This window comes from Diplotaxodon limnothrissa, linkage group LG1 (assembly GCF_057381915.1).
Source record: "Diplotaxodon limnothrissa isolate DT_005_m linkage group LG1, D_limnothrissa_male_GT1.1, whole genome shotgun sequence".
Taxonomy (NCBI): domain Eukaryota; kingdom Metazoa; phylum Chordata; class Actinopteri; order Cichliformes; family Cichlidae; genus Diplotaxodon; species Diplotaxodon limnothrissa.
In genome coordinates this window covers 12,132,814-12,148,532 of record NC_140596.1, presented here as the reverse complement: position 1 = coordinate 12,148,532, position 15,719 = coordinate 12,132,814, and the positions used below count along the sequence as shown (strand labels likewise).

General features: G+C 38.9%; 1 protein-coding gene and 1 pseudogene across 3 annotated transcripts in view; one reads left to right on the top strand and one right to left on the bottom strand.

Moving 5' to 3' along the window:
* igdcc4 (immunoglobulin superfamily, DCC subclass, member 4) overlaps positions 1 to 15,719 on the bottom strand; it is a 52,762-nt gene that overhangs the window by 26,594 nt on the left and 10,449 nt on the right. The window contains exons 2-3 of one of the 3 annotated variants that reach the window (XM_085365633.1): positions 3,827 to 3,898; positions 568 to 882 (exon numbers count right to left, since the gene is read on the bottom strand). In XM_085365633.1, the coding sequence (XP_085221759.1) occupies positions 568 to 882; positions 3,827 to 3,898 (387 nt within the window). The remainder of the gene's footprint in view (positions 1 to 567; positions 883 to 3,826; positions 3,899 to 15,719) is intronic. The other 2 variants (XM_085365709.1, XM_085365790.1) reach the window with 2 other exon arrangements.
* Positions 6,131 to 10,592, top strand: LOC146639454 (uncharacterized; annotated as a pseudogene).

Genomic DNA, 15,719 nt, shown 5'->3' with positions numbered 1-15,719 from the left:
TGACCATTCAAACACTCGCAGACAAACAACAACACTTGTGTAATCATTTCACCATTTCTCAGGTATAGTCAGAAGTGGTCAGACATGTGCATGCCTTTGTGAGACTGTGCTGTCACATAATTAGGATGATTTTGAAGCTACAATAGGTCATGTTGGTTTAGATTAAAGACTGGAAACAGATGTCACTACAATTCACTAATTAATACTCAGGTAGGAAGTAAATCTTGGCATAAATGAGCAAAATTTCACAAGAGTCTTTTTTTAGCACGCTGCAGTGTGTCATTAAATCAGTCTGAGAAGAAACTCGACTTCTGCATCTTTGCTTGTCTCTGATTTCAGTCTTTAGAATATCTAGGATGTGACAGACACTATGGCTAATATATTTTTTAATCAAAATAGTCTTACTGGTAAGAAAAAGTAAACTATTAACAAACTTTCTACAAAATGTACAGACACAGAGATCACAATTCTCTCACAATGTACCAAATGAAAATTCTGAGTCTTCAGCAAACTTAACTATCTTAACTAACTTGACCATAGCCCTTAAAAGTAACCAGGGATACCTACTTGCTAGGAGCACATTCACAGTCCGGCTCATCAGCGCTCCAAGGCTGCTGCCAGTCACACAGCTGTAAGCCCCCGCCACACCATGGGGAGACTGGCCATCCCTAGACGTTGGCATCAGGAGAACGGATCCATTGACCAAATACTGAAGGTAGTCATTCCCCTCTGGAAGTAGTGGCTGTCCATCCTTTAGCCAGGAGACATTGAAGGGTGTATCACTGGCCCCCAGATTGCAGTCCAGCAAGAGGGGCAAACCTGGTTCCAACACTACATGGCTGGGTCCAGCGCCGCAGCTCAGCTCCACGGAAACCAGCTTTTCTATGCAGAACAAAGGAAGACAAGGTTGTTAACTTTGCTCTGTACTTTTAGTAAACCTCAATGTGTTTTTATTCTAATAAATAAATGGCATTCTTGTATTTTTATTGCTCTGTGAACATCATCACAGCTATGCTATGAACAACATTAACTATACTCACTGATCTGATTAGTTTTACTTTCTAAAAAGGCAAAGTCGTTTTATAGCGTAGTCCCTCACCATAACTTCAAAAGAGTTGATAGCACTGGCAGCACAGATGGAGTAGGGTAGTGCATACCAGAAGTAGGGTGTTTTGGGGACAGAGAGAAGCCCAGAGGAGGAGGGGGAGAAACTCTGCAAATGAAATGGGCGCATAGGGCATGAAGGGATTTGTATGTCAGCAGCAGGACATTAAAGTCAGTGAGAGAGGGGAAGTCCTGGAGTGAGAGGTCAGAGTGAGCAGCTGAATGCTGTATAAACTGTAGTCAAAGGAATGTTAAATGATGATAAATTTTCCATGCAAAACAAATTGTCATGAAACAATGATTTAATGTGAAACACTACATACTTATCAGAGAAAAGCTTCAGATAACGGTGAAAGTAAATAAATATTCTCATAGAACATTTTTCCCCCTCCATTGTGCATCAGCATGGTTTACTTTATGGCCTTTCTTTATTGCCTCACCCCACCACCTCCAGCACCATCCACTCACCCAACACACCCCCTCATTATAGAGAAAGGAGGGGAGAGGGTAGGCACAAAAACCTGTCCTTTGAAATACTTGTATAAATAACAAGATCAAGACAAAAAAAAACAAAACAGAAAAGCTATCTAAGGAGAAAAAGAATTAAAGAGACGAAGGTCAAGAGATCTGGAGATGGAAGATTCAAGGAATATCAGCTTTTGCAAGAAATGATAGCACATAATTATCATTTATGAGGTAGACGGAGTGCATTAGAAACATACAGAGAAAACCAAAAAATGCAAGGGTCAATAATGCTGAAACACATTGCTTCCGTGAAGAAGTAGCAAGATGACATTTATGTCTTCAGTAGAGCAATACTGCACAGCATTTAGTGGAGCAAGTGAAACTTCCATAGTAGTATAAGTATCCAAAATGGTCACATTTAAACATGTTTTGTTCTTTTTTTTTAATTGCTTGTTTTTAATAATTGAAAAGAAAAGAGAACATACATATTCACAAACCAACCACAAAAAAGCCTAATAAAATTAAACAGCATTCATCATCTTACTACAGGAGCACCTGTCAGGCTGTATTGGAAGTCAATGAGTTGGAAGCAGGAAAAATGGACAAGCAGAAGGATCTGAGAGATTTCGATAAGGACTAGATTGTGATGGCTAGGTCACTAAGTTGACTGTTGCATACTAGTTTACTAGGGCAGCAGTAGTTGTTGATCATTAAAAATGTGACAGACATTTTAAGTTTAACGATTTTATTGCTGCATGTAATTACATTTTTCATGTCAAGCCATTGTTCCATCCCTACAGTCAATATCACATAACCCCATGAAGGAAGATGTATATACAGCTCAGAGACAAAGGGACCAAACGCCACAAGTGCATACAGGTCTTTGTCTGGGTGTTAGGTAAAATGTTGGCAAATTAAACATTTTTCCATTTAAAAAAAATAAAGACTTAAGAGTCAGTAACTGACAAATATGACAAATTTGCGAGATGTCATATTTTGAACAATATCAATATATAAAATGAAGAATAAATAAATAAATATCGAAACATCAATTTTGAATCATGGCTATAAATAATTTAATATCCAATGGGTTGCTTGATGAAGTGTCTCCATGACATGATGGTGCTCACCCGTCCTCACTTAGTCTTTTTATCATTGGATAAATGATAAAAACTTTCTAGACTGTAAGCATTTTTATAGTGGTTTTTATGGTTATTTCAGTAACTTGATCGATAATCAGCAGACACTCAGTCACTTGGGAAGAGTAAAAAAAAAATTGCCTGACTGTTAAAGTACACAACATTCCCAAAAATGCATAAATAAAACAAAAGTAGCATGCGCACTCTAAACATCAACAAATGTGTGCACTGTGAACACAGTGCCTTAGGCAATGTTAATGCAAAGTTTGATCAAGACTGATCCACTTCTCTATCAGAAGGTGGGGACCATACAAACATAAATACATATACTGTGATCATTACAGTACGATGGCTACTTTTATTTGACTCATTCTCTTTTGAATGGCAAATGGTAAATGAACTGGTTCTTATATAGTGCTTTCCTACTCTATCTCAGCACTCAAAGCATTTTGCTCAACTTGCCGCGTTCACTGATTCACACCTATTCACACAAGCATTTTTTCTAAGCTCTGTCTATGTAAGTGGTTTCAAACTAGCAAATGAATATATAAATGAATGCTATAAATAAATATTTATGTTTACATTTTTATCCAGACACATGACTTAATGTATGTCTTGATGTAATTTCATATAATTTAAACATCTTCTCTGCAGATCTTATTACCACGCTTTGTGAATTCATCTTAAAAGACTCTCTCCCTCACTCACACACAGTCAGGTTTCTTTCAGCTTGTCTTTCTCTGCTGTTGGATTAATTAAGTTAATGGGAGATGGAATTTTTCTTTGATTAAATGAGGCCTGACCCCCCACAGACACTTCCTGATGAAGAGGCTGGGTAATGCTGAGAAAGGTTGTTGCACAGCACTCTGATACACACACATCTGCCATTGAGACGACATTAACATGCATGCACAACCATGCACCCAAAACACATGCAGGAACCACATGCAAACAACTCAAAAAGATCAACATATTGTTGTGTGTCGTGCACTCACATGTGTGCAAGTCAGCATGCACAGTCACAGATCACCTCCGTGGCCCCTTGCTTTCCCTATCCCATTTCAACTAATTAGGTCTCATTAAGTCATTAAAATGTTAGCAACCATTTTCCAGCTCACCGCCAATGGTTTCACTTGGTGCAAGGTGAGGATGTTTCAGATATAGATGTTCAGATATTATCCCACTGGTCCCTAAAAAATGGATTTGAGGTATGATGAGGAATATGCAAGAAAGAAAGGAAATTCATTTTAAAAATGTTTAGCTATCTTTAACATTTTAAAACATTTTGTATCATAAAATTATTTCAATAGCTGCCTAATCTCAAAAGGTAGCTGTAGCAATTGCATAACAAAGAATTAGCATGACCTACTATCCTTTAAAGAAGTAGGCACAGTAAACAGTTATTCTATATTTCAAAAAAATGATATTTCATATGGGAATAAAACAACACAGTTGCACTAGAAACCTCATCATGTCCTAGATATGTGCCCATGTGTCATAAACACAGACAAACTAACATGTATTTGCCCCACAACACACTCACACATGTATGCGCTTCTGCTCAGTAACTCAGTAACTGTGTGTGTCTCATGAGGACACAATGTAGTGAGGAGGGGGGGGGGGGGGGGGGGGGGGGATCTGTGAAGTGGCCATTCTGCCATTTTACTGTACAAGTGGGAGCTGTTGGAAAGAACAGGGTGCACTCTGGGATATAGTAGCGGCTGTGCAGTCTCGCTGAGCTGTAGTGAATGGATTGTGATGGCAACAAGCCAAGATGTTCATAGCTAAATGGAGAGAGGACAACAGTTTGAGAGGGAATGAAACTGAGACAGATAAATGAGACAAACACGGTGAAAAGAAATAGTGATGCAAACTATTGGCCATAAATGATACACTGCCCTTTTGACACCACGCCTGAATTTTGTATGCCTTTTTAATTGCAACAGCAAGATACTGTAATTTGGATAATGTGACATAAAGTGTCACTACGATAAACAGAGAAATTGCTAGGCTAAAGGCTGATTTGTAATCCTGTTAAGAATCAGATGCACAAAGAAGAAAGAAGAGAAACGAGAGACACACTGACAAAGACTATCATTCAGTGAGAGAAAAGAAATAAAAGGCAGAGGAAATGGAGACGTTAGAAGGGCAGTCCACAGTATTTATCCCATTGGCCCATTTCTGTTAATGGATCACCTATTCACAAAATGTTTGGAAGAACAGAAGGAGAAAGCATGAAAGCAACAAGGGGAGGAGAGTGACCCAACACTCCGAATATTTCACTCAGCCCAGCTCACTGTCAACAGAGACTGGACACCCAATGACCCTGAGGCCGCAGCTCAGGTTTCCACAGCTTCTAAATTCAAGCTACACAATACCCAAGGCTGTTCAGGAACTCAGAGATACCAACAAAGAGACTGGAATGAAAATGAACAAAATAATGCTGCGTGTATAATGCTGTCCATATCCAAACACCTGTTATATTACACTTGTCTTTATGGAATAGTAACAAACCCTAAGCTCTATGTACAGGTCTTTGCTTTGGTGTTAAGCCAATAAACAATAACTGTCAGGAAAATTATAATTACATGATTATTAAATAAATAAATAAATATGCATTGTAACATTAATTTATTCATTCTTTTACTTGTAAGATGTGATCAGGCTTAATGTAAACAGATTTTCTGATTTTGTCCAGTCATCCATTCATTTTCTTTTGCTTATCTGGGGCTGCGTATCAGGGGCAGGAGCCTATGCAAGGATTCCCAGGCTTCTCTCTCCCCAACCGCCTCCTCCAGCTTCTACAGCGGAACACAGAGGCAATCCCAGGCCAGTGAGAGATATAATCTCTCCAGCGTGTCCTCGGTTTTCATCTGGAGGGACATCTCCAAAAACACCTCACATAGGAGGCATCTTTGCCAGATGCCCAAACTGGCTCATTTCCATGTGGGGGAGTAGTGGCTCTATGCTGAGCCCTTCTCACTTGGCTGAACTCCTCACCCTATGTCTAAAGGCCAGACAGCCTTTGGAGAAAGCCCATTTCCACCACTTGTATCTGCAAGTGGTGACATCTAGGGATGTAGATGAATGAATGAAATAAACAACAGATGAACTAGAGGCGTGCCTCAAAAACAGGAATGGTTTTATATATGGAGGCCACTGACATTTTCCCCTCCTCATTCTTTCTGGGGTTTTTTTGTTTTGTTTTGTTTTTTAACCTAGGGTGCAAAGAAAATGATAAAATCAAAAGAATTCAGTGACATCATGAAAAAATTCCAAGTGAGATTCCTGACATAAAATCTTTGAAGGGACTTCAACACATTTGGGGATCTAAGAACTCATAAACTTAAGTCACACGGACTAAAAGTCTTTAGTAACCATAGATAGTAACCGTAACCAGCTTTAGAATGAAGTCATTGATCATGTGTCCATATGGACTGAGACACTTGCTGGAGTGCATTTCCAGAGTAGCACTCCTTTCACAATCTGCCGAAATTACTGAAATTATAAAACAGTATTGGTTGGAGCTACTTAGTTTTGCAAAGTCTTTCCCTGAAACTAACCCCGAAAATTTTTTGTTCCACTTCCAACGTGCAACTTCCAAAGCCTTTTTTAATTTTTAATCAGATCGATCAGTATTTTCCCATACTTATGTGCCTGACATTTTAGAATCTGGTATAAAAATCTTCTTAAGATTGCATCTTTCAGTGAACATCTGAATATTTTAAATATCTGCATTTACTGTTTTCAGACACATTCTCAGCCCAATAATACCTTATTTCAATATAATGGAAAATGAAAAAGTAAAGCTTCTTCTTCATCATCAATCAAACACAACAAAAAATGTCATTTCAATGTTGGTTTTAAAAATAAGTCTAACGTGAAGTTATCAGGAATAAAGACAATATTAGGGCATCACTTAAAATAATAAAACTTTACTATTGATTTTTATTTGGGTAAATTGTCTGGTGTACTAACGTTATATTTTCTCAAATGGTCTTCTTACAGAGACCAATTTTTTCAGAGGCAAGACGTGGATGACAGAGACAAATGATGTGCTTCCAGCACAGGTTCCATCCGAGGCAGGGAGCTTTAAAGAAGATGCTTTCCCATTTGGCGCCTTCCACTGAAGAAAAAGTGGTCAGAAAAAGTCAAAAGAAATGTGTCTGTGAAGGTTCTCAGTCATCCAGGTCATCGTAGTCAAAGGAGCTTGCAAAGAAAAGCGTCTGGACTTCTTTAAGTTGCTTGAAGACGTTTCACCTCTCATCCGAGAAGCTTCTTCAGTTCTAAGGTCAAATGGCGGAGAGTCCCAGATTTAAACCCAGTGGGAGTATTCCCCCAAAGAGGGACAAAAGGACCCCCTGATGATCCTCTACCTAATCACATGAGCCAAGGTGTGAAAACGGGTGTGGGTCCCAATCAGCCAGGGTTTCGGGTGAGCTTATTGTGAAACCTGGCCCCACCTTATCATGCGATTTCCCGAGGTCAGATGGCCCAGGATGTGAGTGGGCGTTAAGGCGTCTGGGGAGGGAACTCAAAACCGGATTATAGATGGCAGAGAGTTGGTGTCGTAAACCCCCGCCTCTGTTCAACGATGGTCGCTCACAGTGGACATAGATGGTTTCTTTCACTCCTCTTTCAAACCATCTGTCCTCTCTGTCCAAAATGTGAACATTGGCATCCTCGAAAGAGTGAACTTGCAGATGAACTGCTGAGTCTTGTCCCGTGGAGGTGGCTCTTCTATGTTGTGCCATGCGCTTGAAAAGTGGCTGTTTGGTCTCTCCGATGTAGAGGTCTGGGCATTCCATGCTGCACTGTACAGCATACACCACATTGTTAAGTCTGTATTTTGGAGTTTTGTCTTTCCGGTGAACCAGTTTTTGTCTGAGTGTGTTGCTGGGTCTGAAGTAAACTGGGATGTCGTGCTTGGAGAAAACTCTCCGGAGTTTCTCTAATACACCGGCTACATAGGGGATGACAATGTTGTTGCGTCTGTCTTTCTTATCCTCCCTCGCTGGTGTCTGATCTTCTTTTCTGTGCATCTTTGCTGACTTTATGAACGCCCAATTAGGATAACCGCATGTTTTAAGTGCTTCCTTTACATGTGTGTGTTCCTTCTTTTTCCCTTCAGGCTTAGAGGGAACATGTTCTGCCCGGTGGTGTAGGGTCCTGATTACCCCAAGTTTGTGTTCCAGAGGGTGATGGGAGTCAAAGAGGTGGTACTGGTCCGTGTGTGTGGGCTTACGGTAAACTTCAATGTTGAGTTTGCCATTCTCTTCAATGTGCACGGCGCAGTCCAGGAAAGGCAAACAGTTTGTGTCTTTGTGTCTTCCCTGGTGAACTTGATGTTTTTATCCACAGCGTTAATGTGTGCAGTGAAGGATTCCACTTCTTGTGTCTTGATTTTGACCCAGGTGTCGTCTACATATCTCTACCAGTGGCTGGGTACTCTCCCTTTAAAAGAGCCAAGAGCCCTCCTTTCCACTTCCTCCATGTAAAGGTTGGCTACAATAGGTGACACGGGGGAGCCCATGGCACAGCCATGTTTTTGTCTGTAGAAGCCTTCGTTGTATTTGAAATATGTAGTGGTGAGGCAGAGGTCTAACAGTGTGCAGATCTGTTCGGGTGTGAAGTTGGTCCTGTCTTCTAAGGAGCTGTCTTCTTGTAGTTGTTTTCTGACAGTCTCCACTGCCTCCGTGGTGGGTATGCAAGTGAAGAGAGAGACTACATCAAAGGACACCATGGTTTCATCTGGGTCCAGGGTAAGTTTCTGTACCTTGTCGGTGAAGTCGGTGGAGTTCTTGATGTGAAATGTGTCAATAAAAGAAACATCAGCGGAAGGATATCCTCCCATGCATCCAACACCACCTCCCAGTGATGCAAGACTGGGAAGGCCATCCAAACACACAGGGTGTCTGCAGTGAGGGCTCAGCAATGCAGTAATGTGACAACTAATGAAGTCAAGAAAATACCAGAAATCCGTCAGCCGATACCACCACCAAACAAAGAAACTGGAGATATATGCATTTTTTTTTCTCTGCCCGTTCTGTTGGTTTTTGTCTTTTGCCCTTCTCCCCCGTCCCTCTTCTCAGCTGTTTCTCTTTCCCTCTTTCTTTCTCCCCTTCTTTCCCCCAGTCAAGTCTGTCCCGTATTCAGTAAGTGAAAATAAAATAAACAATAAAAGGTGAATCAAATGGACCATTACGGCAAGGCTGGGATGGTCAGTTTGGTAAAGTAAATCCGTTGGGCATCTTTCTTTGCCTTTAGACAACAATTCTGATGGCAAAAGAGCCAAACGGGACAGGCCAAAAAAAAAAAAAAGAAAAAAAAAAAAAAGAAACTGGAGAAAGGCAGAAAGGGGAGTATTACCTGTTAACACTGAAAAAAAGCAGACATAAAAAGGTTCTATAGAAAGACAGAGTAAAAGTTAAACCAATACAACAACAAACTGCTCAGGGTACAGCCTTGAGCAGGTCAGTTTTTGGAGCACCAGATATACCTGCTGAAAACCTATACCAACATTTTTCACATCTTCAGTAACAGGACTCAGTGCATTAAATCTGACGGTCTATGTTCTGACTTTGTTACAGTGCACAACGGAGTGCCACAGGGTTCTGTATTAGGTCCCCTTCTATTTATCATTTACGTAAACAATCTTAGTCTACATGTGCCAGATGCAAACTTGCACTTCTATGCTGATGATGCAGTTATTTATAGCTGTGGTTCAACTCTTGTCCAAGCCATTGACTCCTTGCAGAAATCCTTTTTTGCTGTCCAGCACTCATTACTTCAGCATAAACTTGTTCTCAACGCAGACAAAACAAAGCTCATGTTGTTTTCCAAATCAAGGAGACGAGCCCAAACAATCCCATCAGTAACCACTCTTGAAGGTAATAAAATAGAGTTGGTTCACACCTATAAATATCTGGGAATCCTAATTGATGACTCGCTTACCTTCAAACCACATGTAGAGAATCTTGTGAAAAACCTGAAGTTAAAACGGAGATTTTATTTTCAAAATAAGTTGTGTTTCTCTTTTAATACAAAGAAGCGGCTTGTTGCTGCAACATTCTTGCCTGTGCTGGATTATGGTGATATTCTATATATGAATGCTTCTGCTCAATGTCTTTGAATGGTTGATTCTGTGTATCATGCTTCTCTGAGGTTCATCACTAACCGTAAATTTCAGACTCACTACTGTGAGTTATACTCTCAGGTAGGATGGCCTACTTTGGTAAGTCGGAGGAACTCTCATTTATACAGTTTTATATATAAGGCGATACTTGGGTTGCTGCCTTCTTATCTATGTTCCCTGCTTGTAATGAAACATGCTGGTCGGTATTCTCTTCGTCCGCATGGTTACTTGTTGCTTTCTGTTCCATTTGCCTGAACTGAACTTGGTAAAAGAGCTTTTGTCCATTTAGCACCCTCGGCTTGGAACAAACTGCAGAAGGAATGGAAAATGACTGAATTTATTTCATTAAGTGCTTTTAAATCTAAACTACGAATCCTTGAGGCCAAGTCCATAACATGCAACTGTTTCAATTAGATTGATTGTCATTTTAACTGATTTATTTATTTATTTATTTATTTTTTATTTGAATTTTATTGAATTTTATTTTATTTTATTTGTATTCTTTCACTTATTGTTGCATGTGTGTTGTTGTTGCCTGTGTTTGAGTAATTTCTGTAACTGTGAGACACCTGCTGCTGCCTATCTTGGCCAGGTCTCCCTTGAAAAAGAGGTTTTTAATCTCAATGGGATTTTCCTGGTTAAATAAAGGTTAATAAATAAATAATCCCGTCCATAGCATAAGATATAGACATTTGCGCGTTAAATCCTCAGAACTAAGGCCCTACTGTTCCAGCTGTTATCGTCACTAGCATCAAGGGCTCTGCTAAAAAAAAGTTTTAGAAGATTAAAATGCAACTAAGCTCTGCAGTTTCTTGGGAAATACAGTTTATTGTGGTAAGATTATTGGTACTGCCATTATCTGCTGTATTGTATAGTGCAGTTTGGGGTTTAAAATTTGCCTTTCTTAAAAACATGCTTTGTGTCTTTGTAATGTTATGTAATGTAATATTAGCTGACGTCCATCCATGGATGTGCATGAGAAAGAGGCAGACAGGAGCAGCTAGGATTTAGCTTAAATACTTGAAATTATGTTGATTCATCTTAATTTTCCTGTAAACTGTAGTTTGATCTTAGCTAGAATTACTTAGCTTACTTTAATTCTGAAACTGTGTAGAAGTCCATTTCAGGCACTGCCTAACCATTTGTCTCAGACGGAGAGAAACTGAAATTTGTGGCATTTATTAAGAATACTTTCATTGCGTTAGTTGCTCTCAGAAAACCCTTGTTGGTATTTTTATAGAGCCGTTGTGTTTCAGTTAAACGCACCAGACACGACTGAACTGAAAACAAGGGCAAACTTTACATCAGAAGATGTGCGGCTCTGTGACTTTCTTTCACACATTAGTCTGACTTAGAATTATTGTTTTAAAACACCAGTCACACAAACAAAACAATGCACTGAGGCAGCAACATGTTGTTGTTGTTTTCAGTGGAGTCTGGTGGCTTTGATCAAAAGAATTGCTTCAGTTTCTCTTCACAAAATCTGTTCAACAGCAGACCTGAAAACAATTGAAATACACCCTAAAGTTAAACATGATTTTGTTAGCCAAAATATATTTTACTGCTGGTCATTCACAGTAGTACACTTAGGACAGTGTTACCAAGTTGTTATGATGCTCTGCTAAGCAATATCACAGGACAAATTGTGCAGGGAGGGAGCTGGACTACGGTTTCTAACTGAAAGAGACAGAGAGAGCAGATTCAAGCAAATCAAATGATAATATTCAAATGAATCAGATCATCAACTGTCACTGGTTTGCACCTGTGTCAGGGGAGCAGCAGTTAAAGTTTCCATGGTGATGGCATTCAGTGTGTGCACTGTAACCGACTGTCTCGAAAATGGGCTTGGCACTCACAAAATGCCTTATAAAATCCAAACTGTCTATTGTATCCACCTGCTTTAAAGCTGCTCTATTTAGCTGTGATTTAAAAAAAAATGTGCTCAGGTGTGCTATGAAAAAAATAGATTGTTTCTTCTTTTCTCCAAAAGTTATTGCTCAAATTATTACGTAAGTATATGGAAAACTTAAATTGCCCTCCTCCTACTCAAATCTTCTATATCCCAAAATTTACATCTATTGGCTTCCAGAGAAACCACGTCTGAAAGAAAACAATTTTTTCCAATGATTTGTGGGTAAAATTATTGTCATAGAGTATAAATTTTCACCTCACCGACAGGTTAAAGAGAATTTTTCCATTAGAATTTTTCTGCTTCTGCCATTCTGTTTATTAATTAGTCCACAAATAGCTCTCTCATCCACTTGAATGGAGAGGGATTTATTTTTTTGGCAACAATTTGAAAATAATTTACATGTGTCTGAAAAAGTAAGTCATCCCACCCCCGAGCTAATCAGTTTGGTGCAAGAATGATGTCTCTGTGTCAAGCAATGTGGGAGGATAATAATAATATTAATAATGTCTTATATATATTTGTATATTCCCTGTCTCCTCCAAGATGAGTGCACCATCTTGATGAAACTTTGTATAAACATTGCCTATGGCACTGTGATGGTCAACATCTAAACTCTGTATACAAATATTTTATCCAAACTCCATAATCATAAATATTTCTTCATTTGAAATTTCAGTTGAGCACAGAGTGGAATGTCACATTACAAGGTGTGTCACAACATAATGAATTGTAGCCTCACACTATAATGTTTCTATGGTTGTATGTTCCCTGTTTCCCACATGTAGCATGGGGGTTTTCTAGTATTAACAAAGAATTTAACCAACACCAGAAAAGTTGCAGAAAAGGCATTCATGATTTAAAAGTCACAAAAATGAAAGAAATCTCTTCAAATGTACTTTCAAAGTATGACTGGAGAACTTGTTGAACACCACATTCCCAGCTGTCACTATGCATGTTATTAATGTGTGCTTTTTGGGCACCATGCAGTTGAAATGTTAGTGGATTGTGGTTATATAGCAAAATTGCCTGACTTTTGCAGAAGTGTGACAGTTAATGTTGATTTGTGACAAACTCCCTTTTTGTCAGACTACAAAACAAACTGTACCTTGAGCCTCAGGAGCTATGAGTTGCAGAAAACATGGAATCTGCAGTTCGTTGAGCAAAGAGATCTTACAGATTTTTATGCTCTGGCTGTCTACATTCTAGTAGGAAGAAAGCTGGAAACCTTGAGGCACCCCATGTGCCTCCCCTCTTAGATAACACAAGGTTAAAGTTGTTGTGCTGTGCTGCAGAATATATTTCAAGTTGCAAAATTCCTCATGCCTGTACTTCTCATGCCACTTACACTTTTGTGGTGAATACCCCAACAGAGCAAAAGTTTATTTTAAGAGATTACGACACTCACAAACTGGTTCTACCTTCAAGTATCCCCAGTACATTTCAGGAATTTAAAAGATATTTTGAATTTCAGGAGTGTTTGAAGGATAAATTTGTGGAGTTTTTCACTTGGAGCTCCGTTAAAGAAGTACAAGACAAACCCACACTAAAAGTTCTGATAACCACTTATGAGGACTTCAAGAAGAAAAATAATGACATGTTCATTTGTGTGCTCATGTGGTTCACAAGAAACCATTGGTGGTTAAAAGCTGTTGTCTTCTTTAAAAAAAAAACTGTTGGAATTATTTAAAATAGTAAATGACCGCCTAAAATTGTAAAAAAAAAAAACAATAACAATTTAAAAAAAAATCCTTGTATGTTATTGTAGCACTTACAATTTTTAATTTCCATTAATTTCCACTTTTAAAAGACTGGCATTTTGTTGTTGTTTTATCCCTGCCTTTAATGTGCTTTGAGATCAAGAGATCAGCAAGGTCAAATTTTTTTTTGACATTTTTATTTTTACTCAGAAAACGACTAATAAAATTTGTTCTTTACATTTTTAGGGCAATGCTTATTTATAAATCACTTAAAGGTTTCAGGATTCAGAATCCTTTCACTGCAATGTCTCTCTCTTACATCACTGCTACAACCTAACCTAGCAATGATACATAACCTCTGAATAATCTGTAATTATTATCTTTCAGTGTTCTGTCACACACACACACACACACACAGAGAGAGAGAGAGAGAGAGAGAGAGTTTCACAATACCAAAAAACCCACAGCAAGCCAAGTCAACAAAATATAATTTCACTGTGTTATTTAATTCATGACGTCAAAGCTGTGATGATGGGAAGCAATAAAAAATCCAGCATATAAAGAATAAGATACAAAGAATGAGAGTATATGAAACCCACAATTTCAAAATGAAATGAAGGACTAAATTAGTGCCCATAAAGGCGCATGTTAGGAAGTCACTCACTGCTTTCTCACTGAAGATCAGTCACTGTCATCTCAGAGTCCTGTTGCCTAGGTAACTCTCTAAAGTACTTGCCACACTCTTATATGTCAGTCAGCGGCGTCTTTGGCTCTCATTGGTAGTTGCTTCAGTTGCCTGCCTCGAAGTTGAGAGAAGTTTTACCCACTTTTCTTCACCAGACGTTATTTTAGCTTTGAGAGTAAAGTGACACAGAGCAGCTAAATAGGATTTAAGACACGTTTGTGAAGACAGACAACCACAGCACAAAAAACAACGATAGCCACTTTTCTTTGTACCAAACCAGTAGATAATTGATACGATTGGTTAGTGATGTTTATATATAATGTGCAACTGGGTAGTACTTGTGTTGGAAACCCAATACATGGTAATGATTTGTAGGACATTACTGTGCACTGAATAATAAATACAGGCTGAGTGCACTGGGAACCTGGTGTAATAACAATAACACTGAGCAGGCTTCAGTGAGTAGAACTAAGTATGTGTGTTTGTGTGGTAAGCCTGGATGGCTGAACCCAAACCTCAAACCAAGCTGGTTTTCCTTTATACTAGTGTTTAGTTTCAGTGGTACCTTATTTTGCCAATTCAATTAACTTCCATCAATAGATACGAGGTACAAACAATACCCCCACCACTTGCTTTGTTTCTGGCGAAAAAATATCCAGCATATGAAGAAATCAATATTTTGAAGCCGCAGCTTGAGAGATCATCTGAGCGGAGAAGCAGCCAGTGATAAACCCTGCAGGGAGACAGACATTCTCAGGTTTCAGTGTGCAAGTAGAAATGCTTGTGTAATAGCAAAAACAGAAAATCTCACTGACAGATGCACTTTAGTGCTGTCTAAATATTTAGGCTTTTATTTTGGTATAGTGTAATTCGAAAAAACTGCTTTGGCTATATTAGGTTTGTACTGTGAGAACAGACTGCATCTGGATCATGGTATACAATCCATTGTCGTTGAGACCGCTGATCTGCTCGTTTCTCGAATTGAAACTATTTATTAGGTAAGCAATTGTACGTATAGAGGGCTCAGTATTTCACTGAACCCATAGTGAGGTCACGAGTCATTCAGCAATGTGAACAGCTGCCGTGTCAAGTGTTAACTGTTCCAGCTGTGTTTCCTCCCAAGACGATACACTAAAGTTCTTCTCACACCCAATCATGGGCACAGATACATGGTCACTTCACTGTTGAAAAGCAGATACAGTGAATTAAAGAATTAAGACAAGCAGACACACAAATCTAACTCAGTAAAGTATATTCTGATGCTCCATAGGGAACTCTGGATTTCTGCTCAGTTTGAATTGTATAATTATTTAACTCAGAGCCAACTATCTAAGTGGAAGACACGTTAAATGGCCTCGGGGCCAATTCAAACCCAGGTTTCTTCATTACTTTAATTGCATATGTGCCACCTGTTAAACCAAGTGAGCTAAACCAGCACCTGGAAGTTGGTATGTTATGTAATGACTAATGAGTTTCTATTCAGTTAATAAGATTAGTTGTTTGTGCTAAAAAACAAACACCAAGCAATGTCCTTCAGAACGTCCTAATCAAAATAGAGACTTTCTTAGTGCTTTTCTCCAAT